Source organism: Coregonus clupeaformis, chromosome 34, assembly GCF_020615455.1.
Source record: "Coregonus clupeaformis isolate EN_2021a chromosome 34, ASM2061545v1, whole genome shotgun sequence".
Lineage (NCBI taxonomy): Eukaryota > Metazoa > Chordata > Actinopteri > Salmoniformes > Salmonidae > Coregonus > Coregonus clupeaformis.
This window is the reverse complement of record NC_059225.1, coordinates 29,228,238-29,242,719: the sequence shown is the minus strand read 5'-3', so window position 1 is coordinate 29,242,719 and position 14,482 is coordinate 29,228,238. Positions and strand designations below refer to the sequence as shown.

At 42.1% G+C, this 14,482-nt stretch overlaps 1 protein-coding gene across 3 annotated transcripts in view; it reads right to left on the bottom strand.

Annotated features, from left to right (window-relative positions):
- Window positions 1-827: 827 nt before the first annotated feature.
- Window positions 828-14,482, bottom strand: part of LOC121549986 (extended synaptotagmin-2-A) — a 40,248-nt gene continuing 26,593 nt past the window's right edge. Inside the window, exons 11-23 of one of the 3 annotated variants that reach the window (XM_041862027.2) lie at window positions 12,657-12,705; window positions 12,214-12,303; window positions 11,786-11,881; window positions 7,854-7,916; window positions 4,759-4,833; window positions 4,535-4,621; window positions 4,205-4,354; window positions 3,606-3,976; window positions 3,424-3,522; window positions 3,038-3,169; window positions 2,687-2,792; window positions 2,404-2,453; window positions 828-2,174 (exon numbers count right to left, since the gene is read on the bottom strand). In XM_041862027.2, the coding sequence (XP_041717961.2) occupies window positions 2,129-2,174; window positions 2,404-2,453; window positions 2,687-2,792; window positions 3,038-3,169; window positions 3,424-3,522; window positions 3,606-3,976; window positions 4,205-4,354; window positions 4,535-4,621; window positions 4,759-4,833; window positions 7,854-7,916; window positions 11,786-11,881; window positions 12,214-12,303; window positions 12,657-12,705 (1,414 nt within the window). In that variant the 3' untranslated portion in view covers window positions 828-2,128. Of the gene's footprint in view, window positions 2,175-2,403; window positions 2,454-2,686; window positions 2,793-3,037; window positions 3,170-3,423; window positions 3,523-3,605; window positions 3,977-4,204; window positions 4,355-4,534; window positions 4,622-4,758; window positions 4,834-7,853; window positions 7,917-8,895; window positions 8,998-11,785; window positions 11,882-12,213; window positions 12,304-12,656; window positions 12,706-14,482 lie in introns of all 3 variants that reach the window. The other 2 variants (XM_041862029.2, XM_041862028.2) reach the window with 2 other exon arrangements.

Here is a 14,482-nt window from a genome sequence, read left to right as displayed (position 1 = left end):
TTCTAGTGATTACCTTCAATAGCTCAGGGAACCTGGGCACCTGGAACATGCTAATACGCAGAGCCGTTGTGTCTGAAGGCACGTTTTTAGAGTTATAAAGGTGCAACCTAGATTTGAGCCAATGTCTTAAGTAGCTGAACATGTTATTACTCCAAACTCCTGAATGTGACAAACTGACACGTTTTCATTTTCGTCAAAAAATCACTTTATATCGAAGCAGTGCCTTTGAGTGGGCAGCGGCGCGACACGAGCGGATGAGGTGTTTCTGCGCATGAGCTTGCTAGGCATTTTCATACTCAACCATCTTTGACTGTATAGCCTACTTTATTTAAGCAGCATTTTTGTGTGTAGAGCAAGCCTACTTATGTTATTGATTTGGGAGTAATAATGATGTCACCAGGCAGGCCAAAACTCCATCCCACCAAAACAGGCTGACATTTCAGACAGTTTCTTTAAACAGCTCTTACACTAAAAGGTATGATCATCATTTTGACAATTTCACCGTTTTAATTCAACCTCATATATAAAACACAGGAAAATAACTGGGGCAGTCAAACACACACACACTCTCATTTGTACTGGTTAATTTTAAATGCTAAAGTAACACTATAGTAAATCATAAATTAAAAGAACATCTCAACTAAAGTTGCGCCTGAGAAACCACTAGATGGCGCTGTGTACAGCAAAACAAGGATATACATACAGTAAGCTCTCTCGGACAAAGAAACAACACACAAAGGCAAACAATGAATTTAGGACTAGGCAACTTTTCACAGGGAAGTCAAGTCATTACACACACAACAACAACAACAACATGATACTTTTTTCAGTGAAAGAGAAACAACTCTTTATTATTCAAAACAAACCATGAATATACTTATTCCAAATGTGAAAACTGAACTTGATGCCAAAATGTTTCATATACATTTGTTAGTGTGAAGGTGTTTAATGTTAATAAGGCACAGGAAAGATAACTGACAGAGTATTTAAGATGTTTGTAACGCATTATATGAAAGTGTTTCAAGTTAAAACAGTATTCATTGCATGGCTCTACGTACAGGAGGCACCATCTGTCATCATTCGACAAATAAAAACAAAACTTCCCACAATGTTGCAAAAAAATATAGCATAACGCATCTGGTGTAAGAGACAATTCATATATTGTCCTCTATTCATTTACAAATGATTATTACGATAACCAAACTCAAACTCTTATCTGTTTAGATATACTATTCCTGTACACCAGAGCAGAACATATCCCCAACCTGACATATACCCCTTCATCTGAACATAATTCTATATTGCACTGGATCCTTCAAAATATATGGTATAGAATATACTGAACAATAATTTCATCCTTTTTAGATGTGAATCCAGTGGTAGGACTTTCGATCTCTGTAGGAGTAATTCATTACCGTTAGCATGAATAAAACATATGGAAGTAAACAAAGACCAAATAACACTGTATGACAAAAAAATATATTAAACAAATGAACTGGTCATCCTTGTTCACAGCTTGTAACTACCATAGTTGTCATATCTCTCCCTTTGGTTAGAATTACGGTCACATCATCAATAGATATGGAGTCCATTCAATGTCAAAGAAAATATAAATAGGATTTCAACGTAATTTCCTTCAATAGTAACAACTAACATTGAAAACCCTGCAAATCCTAATTAGTCAATTTTAGGCCAGTTATGCATATATAAACACTGAACAACTTAGAAAACAAGGCAGTAAATGTGCTTTTTCACACATTAACCTAAATCTTCTGATAAACGTTTTGCTTTTAACAGCACAATTTTGTGAAACTTTGACATCTTTCAATAGGGCAGGAACAGCATGTTACAGCAAACTTCAAGTTGTATCTCTACATGCGTCAACATGATAAACACACAAATTAAATGAAAAAAAGTAAGAAAATGAAAGTGATGTGCCCTTTGATTAGTGATAACACTATATGAAAGCAGAGTGATGTGTGTTTCTATGAATGTCAATTGGCAATACAAATGTGATTGTTGTCATGCCAATAAAGCTTTTTTGAATTGAATGTCACTAGGGTTGAAACAGCAGGATGTGTGTTTATGATGATGGAGGTGAGGTCTTCCTGTGTCCCTCTCTACCTCTCTATGCCTGGACTGTTTTGCGGCTGCCATCTTCAGTGAGATCATACCTACAAGACACCAGTGGGGCAACAAATGGCAATGGCTTAAAACTAAAATATGACTAACAAATATAATACATACATAGGATTTCTATAGCAATTTTCTCACACCCGAAGATGCAACCATAGAATGAACAACAAACAACCTAGTTTATTGAACCAAATAAAATTTGTATCAAATGTTAACACAAATACAGCACAGAGCTGACAACACAAATTGGTTAAAGGAGCATCTTACCATTGCGTCCAGCCCTTGGATATATCCTCACCACTCAAATCCACCATCACCTATAATAAGTAAAGTAGCATTGCTAGAGTCAACAACAATCAGATAACATTCATCATGCTCCTTTTTTTTTTCAAGTGCAACTGGCTATATCTGTGTTGCAAATGGCACCCTATTCCCAATATAGAGCACTACTTTTGACCAGGGCTCATAGGGATCTGGTCAAAAGTAGTGCACTTCATAGGGAATAGGGTGCCATTTGGGACATATCCTATCTTTTGTGAGGAGACACTACCTTCCCGAGGAGTCCTCTGTGTTTGGACAGTATGCTTCCTCTATTCTTCACAGCGATGTCCAGAGTTCTCCTGTGCAGCTCCACCATGGACACACTAAACTCAAACCTGCAGACGAACAAAACACACACTGTAGGATTCTCCTTTTTCTATTTCTGAGTGAGGATTTCCTACTGTAGTGATATTGGGTAATGAATGAATCCAATGGATGATTTTGTGAATTATTTTGATGGTTGTGAATTGGTTGCATAATGTAGTAGGTGGCCATAGAGATCCAATGTACTACTATTACTTATAAATCCTATATGTAATTCTATGGTTGTGGCCTACAGTGACAGTCAGTCAGAACTCACGTTTGATCATACACAGGGTTCAGGGTTTTCTTTATGGTGCTGGTCTTCCTCCGGCCTGTCCGGCTCTTGTCAGGGAGCAGGTAAATCTGAATGAAAGGATCTGATCCATCCTTAGTGAATGCAATGAGATTTCTGAGGGCAAAATGTGCATGGGATCCATCAGGCACATTGAAATCTGAACAGAGTATGTCCTGAACTTGTGGTATTTAAGATGAACACAGCGGGAGGTTTCCTGGACACACATTAAGCTTAGTCCTGGCTCTTTCGATGGAGAATCACCAATGAGCATGTTTTTTAGTCCAGGACTAGGCTTTAATCTGTGTCCAGGAAACTGGCCTGTACTGTATGTGACTGGTCTAGTGTGTTATGTGAGGCCACTGACTGACCGACAAGCATGCACCACCACGATGAGCTTGTTCCTCTGGGAGCTGTGGCGGACAGTCAGTTGAATCTCCCCCATGGGGTACGGACTAGGGGCAGACCCACTGAAAACACAACACAGCACAGATTTGGGATTACATTTACCTTACCTCATGATAGTGATTGTGTGCGTGTGGGTGTGATTTACTTCTGCAGCTGCCTGAGCCTCTGCTGCAGCTCTAGGGTGGCGAAGGGCAGGGAGATGCCTGAGGCCAGACTGGCCATGGAGTCCTTGTGGGGCAGATGTTTCTGGGAGCTGGATATGGTGGTGTTCAGGTTGGAGGTGCTCCTGATGGAGGTGCTCCTGATGGGGCTGCCTCCGTACGGCTCCTCTCTGCCATGGAGGGTGTGGGTGGAGGCCTCCATGGGCGGTGGTGGAGAGGTGGTGGCTGGGAGAAGAGGTGACTCCGATGTGGAGAGTCTCTGGGAGGGGACGGTGGGGTTGACCACGCTGGCTTTCCTCACCTGGACAGAGGAGGGCTGGTCCGATGCACTCGTCTGCTTCTCCAGACACAGAACCTGAGACACAGAAGAGCAGAGCACAGTGCTATACTGTACATTGTAATAGGACGATTTCTTTACACACTACAATCAGTAACTTTAGAAAATAGACAGCAGGTCTATTATGGGTGTGTCACAAATGGCACCCTATTCCCTACAATGTAGAGCACCATGGGCCCTGGTCAAAAGTACAGTAGTGCATTACATAGGGAATAGGGTGCCATTTGAGACACTGTATATCCTTACCTTGAGTGCCAACTTCAGTTTGAGTGTGGAGCTGGGTCCAGAGTTCCTCAGGGAAAACTGCTGAGTGAACATCATGTCCTCTTCCAGCAACAGACCACTCAAGGGGACTGTAAGATTACCCAGGGTGCGCTTGTGCTTGTCGTCCTTCACCTGGACATAGACAGGCAAGCCAACAAAGGGTTAACATCAGATATCTTATAATTCACATACACTTATTGTAAACTCAATGTTTGACCCAAGCAAAAACATCAAAAATACATGTATACAAATAGATCACCTACCAGTTGTGGTATGATGAAACATGTATGTAAAGTGTGCAGTGTGCAGTACCTCCACTTCCAGCTCCTGCCTCCTGGGGTTATGGACGAGGAAGGAGAACGCTTCCTCCCACATGGGCTCATTGGTCTTATAGCGGATCTGAAGAAAACACATTTAGAATAGAATATGCTGTAATAGAAAATAATAGAATCAACATGAGAACAGGAGTGAAATATGATGTTTAGAATGATCATTTACAATTATCTACAGAAACCATGCCCACTGTAGTTTCTTACCTTACTCTCAAATGATTTGTTCCCAACTGTGAAATGAACGTAAGAACTTGGTTCACTGCTCATTTTCTTGCCGGACTGTGAGAGATGACCAGGAAAAGAGTGGCTCTGAATGAGTGTTACTAAGACAAAAACCCACACTGAAAACACTGTTGATCTTAAGCTTATTGTAGTAACACAAATATTATACAGTAGAAACACACTGAAATCAGTGACAAAATGGGTCAGAGTGTCTATCCTCAGATAAATGAGAATATAAATTAGGCTGCATCCCAAATCGTTCTCTATTCCTTATTTAGTACACTTTGGCAGAGAGGGCTTTTTGGACAATGCACAGTAGCTAGGAAACAGTCAACCTTGGTCTTAGTTAGACCACATTCTTCATTCTAATTTCAAGCTCATTCTCAGCTTTGAAACCCAATAACTCTCACTGTTGGCAACCGGTTTATAATAGATACCATGTACATATAACAATGTCTGTGTTCCAAATGGCATCATATTCCTTGTGTAGTGCACTACTTTTGACGAGGGCCCATACCGTAGGCTCGGGTCAAAAGTAATGCACTATATAGGGAATAGGGTGCCATTTGGGAGACATCCAATGTATGAGTCTAAAGTTACCAGACTAAAGTGCATCCCTACCTCCTGGAGATTGCTTTAGCCTAATATATATATATATATATATATATATATATATATATATATCAGTGGGGAGAACAAGTATTTGATACACTGCCGATTTTGCAGGTTTTCCTACTTACAAAGCATGTAGAGGTCTGTAATTTTTATTATAGGTACACTTCAACTGTGAGAGACGGAATCTAAAAAAAAAAATCCAGAAAATCACATTGTATGATCTTTAAGTAATTAATTTGCATTTTATTGCATGACATAAGTATTTGATCACCTACCAACCAGTAAGAATTCTGGCTCTCACAGAACTGTTCGTTTTTCTTTAAGAAGCCCTCCTGTTCTCCACTCATTACCTGTATTAACTGCACCTGTTTGAACTCGTTACCTGTATAAAAAACACCTGTCCACACACTCAATCAAACAGACTCCAACCTCTCCACAATGGCCAAGACCAGAGAGCTGTGTAAGGACATCAGGGATAGAATTGTAGACCTGCACAAGGCTGGGATGGGCTACAGGACAATAGGCAAGCAGCTTGGTGAGAAGGCAACAACTGTTGGCGCAATTATTAGGAAATGGAAGAAGTTCAAGATGACGGTCAATCACCCTCAGTCTGGGGCTCCATGCAAGATCTCACCTCGTGGGGCATCAATGATCATGAGGAAGGTGAGGGATCAGCCCAGAACTACACGGCAGGACCTGGTCAATGACCTGAAGAGAGCTGGGACCACAGTCTGAAAGAAAACCATTAGTAACACACTACGCCGTCATGGATTAAAATCCTGCAACGCACGCAAGGTCCCCCTGCTCAAGCCAGCACATGTCCAGGCCCGTCTGAAGTTTGCCAATGACCATCTGGATGATCCAGAGGAGGAATGGGAGAAGGTCATGTGGTCTGATGAGAGAAAAATAGAGCTTTTTGGTCTAAACTCTACTCGCCGTGTTTGGAGGAAGAAGAAGGATGAGTACAACCCCAAGAACACCATCCCAACCGTGAAGCATGGAGGTGGAAACATCATTCTTTGGGGATGCTTTTCTGCAAAGGGGACAGGACGACTGCACCGTATTGAGGGGAGGATGGATGGGGCCATGTATCGCGAGATCTTGGCCAACAACCTCCTTCCATCAGTAAGAGCATTGAAGATGGGTCGTGGCTGGGTCTTCCAGCATGACAACGACCCGAAACACACAGCCAGAGCAACTAAGGAGTGGCTCCGTAAGAAGCATCTCAAGGTCCTGGAGTGGCCTAGCCAGTCTCCAGACCTGAACCCAATAGAAAATCTTTGGAGGGAGCTGAAAGTCTGTATTGTCCAGCGACAGCCCCGAAACCTGAAGGATCTGGAGAAGGTCTGTATGGAGGAGTGGGCCAAAATCCCTGCTGCAGTGTGTGCAAACCTGGTCAAGACCTACAGGAAATGTATGATCTCTGTAATTGCAAACAAAGGTTTCTGTACCAAATATTAAGTTCTGCTTTTCTGATGTATCAAATACTTATGTCATGCAATAAAATGCAAATTAATTACTTAAAAATCATACAATGTGATTTTCTGGATTTTTGTTTTAGATTCTGTCTCTCACAGTTGAAGTGTACCTATGATAAAAAATTACAGACCTCTACATGCTTTGTAAGTAGGAAAACCTGCAAAATCGGCAGTGTATCAAATACTTGTTCTCCCCACTGTATATATATATAGAATATAGGTTTATGAAACAGCCTGAGAAAGACACAACCCCAAACTATCACATGCCAGAATTGGTGTTTAGTCAGAGGACAAAAGGATTGGTCAAATGCAGATCTACATTCAGGACGAATTATTGAATTAGCCCAAGCTCTACATTAAAATGTGTAGAGGGTTCCATTTCAATGCACAAACATTGAAATATAGGAACCAGGTGAGTGAGGTTTGGATTTATCCTCCCTCTCTAGTTCTACCTCTCCCTCTTTCTTCATCCACCAAATGAACATATTTGGAGCTTTGATTTTACACGTTATAGTGCATGTCATTAAACATCTGGGGCCATAGATATGTATCAAGTATCTCAGAGGAGTTCAGACTTAGGATTTTGCCTTTTAGATCACAATGAATAAGATCACTTGACAGGGTGGACCTGATCCTGAGATGCTTGATCCATACGGCCCCTGGTTTGTACAACTACAGAGCAGGTGTGCAACAGGTGTAGGTATGTGAAAATCCAGTTCTCATTGTGTGTAGTAAATTAAAAGCTATAAAGTGATGCTTGTGGCATAGACATAGACAGAGTGATCATCAATCTCCAAGCAAGAATAAACAATGACTCACAATGAATAAACAATGCATTTACGGATAAGTAGCACCATAAATGATCATAATAATCAAAGTAAATTTGGATGGCACAAAGTAAGGAAGGGCACAGACTGAGAACACATAAGCCGTCTATGCGTGCTATCTGTGCATGGCATGCATCCTCCCACTTTCTTACTTTACCTTCAGGGACTTAAAGACAGAGGCTTGCTTCAACACGTCATGGTTGAAATTAAACAGGTTGCTCTTTTATACAAAAAGGGGAGACGGGGAGAAAATCAGACCCAGCGTTAGTGGGATGGGGGATTGAGTATGGTTAGGTTTAGCTCTGGTCCAGGACGTCGTTCGGTAGCACTCTCTTAATGAGAGCGCAGCCGAACAACGCCCTGGATCAGAGCTAGGTTAGGTTGTATTAAGTAGTATGGGAACAACAACAACCCATAGAGAATGGAAAATGAACAAATGAAAGGAGACAGCCAATAAATATAGGGAGAGGAATGTCCAACATATGAATAACATCTATCTATGTACAATAGGTAACAATGGGGACGTTATAATGAATGAATAGAAGGCAGTATAAAAGAAAAGCTGAAAAGAAGAGAATGAAAATATCCTTTCTTTTTGGGAGAAGCTATAGGATGAGGTGCTTGGAGGAACTTGTGATTAGGGATGTTGTTTAGATCGAGCTAATAAGAGATCTGACAGTATTTCAATATTCCCTTACTTAGACCTAATGGTCCACTGAACAGACACTAAAAGCAACATTATCCTTGCCTGTCACCTCTGTTTAGACTGAGCGCAAACGACAGGCGTCAACGCATCCTTGAAGTGATGCGCCACAAATAGTGCCCTCAATCAAAAAACCCTGACACCTTGAAATCAATAGTTCTTTGGAAACCATATTTTGCCTGCCTGCACCTTGGTGTTATTGGAATTATTATTTAGTCAATATGATAAATATTCATGATCCACCGGGTATGGGAAATTACTGTATAAAAATATTATTAGGATTTGCAACCATGCAGCAGAGTCAATCAACATGCTTTATGGCACAAGACTCACTGCAGCAGGTCTGTTACTTAGCTCTGGTCCAGGGCATTGTTCGACTGTGTGATAGTGAGTGCGGATCCGAACGACGCCCTGCACCAGAGCTAGTGTGTTACTGTTCAACCCCACCACACACTGCTAATGCTAACTCTAGGATGCAGAGTACCGGATGACTCACAAATAAGGTTCTATACATTGAGGTATTGCTCTCACAAAATACTAGGCCAGATGCTCTCCTCTCTTTTAGGTTTCCGCACCCAAAGCTCCCTGTGAAGACGCTCTTTATAGGAAAGAACAGGGAGAGAAGAAGGTAAATAAAGTATGGCTTAGATGCTAAAGAGGCTAAAGACGCTGCCTGGCTCATTTAGGAGTTGACTGTCTTGGGCTGATATTGATCTGTTGGTTAAGGTCAACGTTCAAAGGTGAAAGAGTGTGTTGAAGAAGGAGAAAAACAGAAGTTTCAACAAACACACAAATGAAGCCATTGAGGTGCTCACGTCATGTTAAAGGTGTGTTGTGCATGTGGACGACCAGAGAGACAGGATTGAGGTGAGAACAGTAAACTATGACATGTTGACTGAACTACACCTGGAAATGTGTACTGAAAATGCTTGTTAAACTGGGTTAACAATATTTCTGAACATTCTTTTCAAGTTCAATTTGGCATGATTCACAATAGCTCCCTTGGGTGGAGTAGAATATGTCCAGAAAGTAGAAATATATTACATTATTTTCTGTATCCTTATTCACAACATGCTATAGGGCCTACCTTTGTAAAAAATGTACATTCATGTGCAGTGGCGGCTCCTGAAAAAATTCTCGGGGGGGGGCAATTTTTCTGATGATTTAGGTGACCTACACACATTTTTTAAAAGATATGTCCAGCAACAACATGAAGACAGGGGCGGCATATAAGTCAATACCAGAAGCATTTATTGACTGATCTCAAAAGTGTTGGCTTACAAAAGCAAAATAAGTTATCACAGTAAAAATAATCAAGGGTGTTCTTTCACATTCCTCAACACTGCATAAACAATATGTATGGCTTTGTAAAAATGAACAACCATATTCTGGCCAATTGTATAGATTTGTAAATATGAACAACCATATTCTGGCCAATTGTATAGATTTGTAAAAATGAACATGAACAGATTTTTTATTTTTTTTAATGGCAGTACCTTTCAAACATGTCTGCTTGCAGTAAGGTAGCACTCACAAGGTGGCCAGAGAAAGATAACCTTTCTTTGGTGTGATCCAGGATGGTGTTGCAGACCTCTTCAGACAGCCTCTGCTTCTCCTCTTCTCTCAAAGCTGTTCTGGGTCTTTTGGCTCCTGTTGCTTCTTGCAGCTGCTGTTGAGAGGAGTCCCTGAAGGCAAACAGACCAATGTGTTTGTTGGCTTTGTACAGTATTGTTGTCTATGTGATGCACAGGTATATGCAATGTATCCATGTATAGTACAAATACTTCAGTTCCACTTAAAATGGGCAGGGATGCATAAAGTCTTTAGTGTTTAAGTTAGCCTTTGTGTCTCACATAGCCTGGATGTTCAGCACAGTATACAGTGGTGCTCATAAGCTTATGATCCCATGCTAAAGTTGACTAAAAAGAGGAATAAAAAAGAAAAGAAAATTGGTGTCCTTAAAGGTTGGATTTTCCAACTTTTTTAATTAAGTCATTAAGATCAATTTCCAAAAGATGATTTTTTTATTTTTTTATTCCTCTTTTTAGTCAGCTTTAGAATGTGTTCATACACTTATGAGCACCACTGTACAGTACACATAGTATATAAAATAAGATAGATTACACCACTGGCCATATATAATGAGAATAATGTAATTTCAAACACAAATGCAGTCTCCTTTCATGCATACATTTTCAAATAAAGCTCTGCTTTGAGAAAGATCGAATGATATTGTTTAATCTTTATCTTACCTTATGGCCTGCACACTGCTTGCGAAGCTGTCGAGGGCACGTTTGATAAAGACAACATCGATGTCCTTCTTCTGTAGCTTTTGGTACGGTGGGCTGGTCAAATGAACCCAATGAACCCGTCCGGATGGCTTCAAAACATTCTATGAGGTCGTCTCGATTCTCGTAGACAGTGTTCACGACTCTGCTGTTGCTAACCTCATCGTTGTGGCGGCGGACAGCTACCCTGTATCCCTCATCCAGTTGAGTGGCAATATTCACTCTCCCCAAAGCAGACAATCTCAAACAGCTATCAATGTGGGTCTTTGACAGCTCATTTTTCTTAATCTTTTCTGAAAGATGGTGCATGTCGGTTACACCAGTCGCTGTCCAAGCGTTGCTGTCTGCCGTGCCGCCTTCAGGGTGAAAGAGTAGTTTCTTAGTTACGTTCATGGTTACGTTACGTTACGTATGACGAAAGCGCGTAAGTGCAAGCCCTCAGACACCCATAGAGATTGTATTGAAAGCTCAGAAATTTGAAAAAAAAATATTTTACATTAGAGGCTATGAGAGACTTCTGGGCGATTTTCAACCTGACTGAAATCGCCCCAAAACGGGCGGGACATTTGAAGCACGACTTTAGCCTGATTGGACATTTAGTGGCTGGCAGATCAGACGTGAACACTGAACTACTGTTGCCGTGATATAATTGATTAGAAAAAAAATCCCTTCCTTTTCCCGTTTGGCAGTGCGTCGCCCATATCGCCCTATTGAACACACCGCCCATGTTCATGTGTATAGCATGGGACAATATGCAATAATTCTGAAGTAAATGCTATCATGTACAGGTAGCTTAGTGGTTAAGAGCGTTGTGCCAGTAACCGAAAGGTTGCTGGTTCTAATCCCCGAGCCAACTAGGTGAAAAATCTGTCGATGTGCCCTTGAGCAAGACACTTAACCCTAATTGCTCCTGTAAGTTGCTCTGGATAAGAGCGTCTGCTAAATGACTAAAATGTAATCAACTGCCGTGCAATGTGCTTTCACCTGCAGCAGTCTAAAGATGCCTCACATTCAATAATTTAGCAATCTGTTTCACTCTACCACCAGAGCACTCCTTCAACCTTTAACTGTAAATTCCTGTCACCCAGCTCTATTCACCGGCAGGTTCTTGGCTGAGTCCAAGTACACCACCAGCAGAGCAGATGAGAGTCCATCATTGGCCAGGCATCTGTCAGCTCGCACGTTCCTCAAAACCTGATTGGACAGGAGAGACGGGGAGGTCACTACTGAGACTAGGAGAAGTGAGAAGCCTTGTAATTCACGTGTTACTTAATTAATCAACACCGATCTGGCAGTAACAAGACTGAAAGAGAGGCTAAGCTAAGGGCTGCATCCCACCATGGGCCCTGGTCAAAAGTAGCGCACTACAGTAATTAGGAAATAGCGTTCCATTTGGGATGCGGACAAGGTGTCCAAGCTACCCTCCTAGTAAGATGTCTTTATACAAGGTATTGAATGATCAGATGATTTGGGGAGGGGGTAAGTAAGTATCAACATTGAAAAGAGAAGGGTTTGTGATACTGCACCTGGTCCATCTTGTCAGGGGTGGAGAGCAGAGAGAGCCACTCCAGTTTCATGTGTAGTTTCCCCGTGGAGACTTCTTCCAGGTCAAACCACTAGAACGACAGGTTGTTCAAGGCTGCATCCCAAATGATACCCTATTCCCTTTATAGTGCACTACTTTTGACCAGGGCCCATATCGAATGTATTGCATTATAAAGGGAATAACGTGCAATTTGGGACATACACCACATCTCAACAGAGTAAAGTAGTGAGTGAATCACACAATAAAGGTTATAGCTTCCCGCCCATGCATAGTGTACAATTCTCATGGATGACATCACACTATCTTCAAATGAACACAGACAGATAATATACTACGGCAAATAAATCTCTATCGAAGTGCTGAACTAAAGCCAAGTTCATGTTTTTATTTTATTTGAAGATGAAAAAAAGATGTCAGATTTACCTCATCTACCTTCTGCTCTTTGTGAAGCTCTTTCATATCGATCATCAGGCTGCAATCGAAGACACAAAGATTGGATAAGAAATCAGTAGGGGGGGATTAAGTAAACACCCTGATTAATCACAACAGAAGCTCCTTGGTGTCCACATCACCAACAAACTATCATGGTCCAAACACACCAAGACAGTCGTGAAGAGGGCACGACAATGCCTATTCCCCCTCAGGAAACTGAAAAGATTTGGCATGCGTCCTCAGATCCTCAAAAAGTTATACAGCTGCACCATTGAGAGCATCCTGACTGGTTGCATCACTGCCTGGTCTGACAACTGCTTAGCCTCCGACCACAAGGCACTACAGAGGGTAGTGCATACGGCCCAGTACATCACTGGGGCCAAGCTTCCTGCCATTCAGGACCTCTATACCAGGCGGTGTCAGAGGAAGGACCAAAAAATGGTCAAAGACTCCAGCCACCCTAGTAATAGACTGTTCTCTCTGCTACCGCACGGCAAGCGGTACCGGAGCACCAAGTCTAGGTCCAAAAGGCATCTTAACAGCTTCTACCCCAAAGCCATAAGAATCCTGAACAGCTAATCAAATGGCAAAGGGCTTGTAAGTAAGCATTTCACTGTAAGGTGTATTCGGCGCATGTGACAAATACAATTATATTTGAATAGGGTGCCATTTGGGACACAGACAGGACCCTGTTGGGTGCTATGCTATAGCAGCAATAGAGCCAGACAAAACAAATCAGCCTCCCCTTGGGATGAGGCCCAAGAACCAGGGCTTTAGTCCAACTCCTAATGTGACTGATCACAGATACTTAATACATCAAAGATACTTAAATTAGTCTCTTCTCTCTTATAAGGGGTCACCCTTCACTTCGACATATAGGAGTAAGGTTTTGTGGTGAGAAGATGGATGCTAAGACTGCGATAGCTCTGCTCCAGGGCGTTATGTGCAGCTTGCTGACAATGAAGGCTCGGGACCAGAGCTAAATTTGTGACATATTTTCAGGCTAGAGTTAAATGGACTGCTGTGGCTATTATAATATCATTTGTTTGATATTGGGTACGATAACTCACAATGCAGAAGAATATTAAGCTTTTTGACCATGGGGTAATAAGAAAAGGACATGAGCTCTGTAACGATCCCGGCAGTCTGAGTCGGGTCCTGTCTGTGGACTAGTTTTTCTGCTCGGGATCTCCAGTTTCCCGAGGGTTCTGGAACGCTCCGGGGAGCTCTCTTGATTTCCGCACCTGCATCCCATCAGCAATCTGCACACCTGGTCCTGATCATCACCCTTCTTAGGCTCTGGCCTAACATCCATTCCCTGCCGGATCGTTAGCCATGAACAGTAGGTTTATCAGAGTATCAGTCTTAGAGCGTCTAGCGTTAGTTTTGTTGTTTTGCACCTTGTTGGTTTGTTGTTTACTTACCTCCGTTTTGTTCCATCTGCAGTCACTCGTCCGGAACCTTCATCCAACCTCTGCCTGGTGGTCGGCGGCTGCCGAGCCATGATTGGATCAACCACTACACCCCTAACAACTAATCAACGCCGCCCGCTCTGTTCCCTGGATGATTCAGCATCACTCTTGAATTTGTAAATAAACACTCACCTTCGTTTCAACTTACCTTGTCCTGGTCTGCTTCTGGGTTCTGGCTTAGTAACTCGTGACAGAACGATCCGGCCAGTAATGAACCCAGCGGACCTGGACTCTGTTCGCCATGCCATTACCCATCAGGAGAAGATGTTGGGCCATCATAGCACGGAGCTACAGGAGATCGCGTTGGCAGTTCGGAACCTTTCTACCGGTCTGACGGAGGTCCAG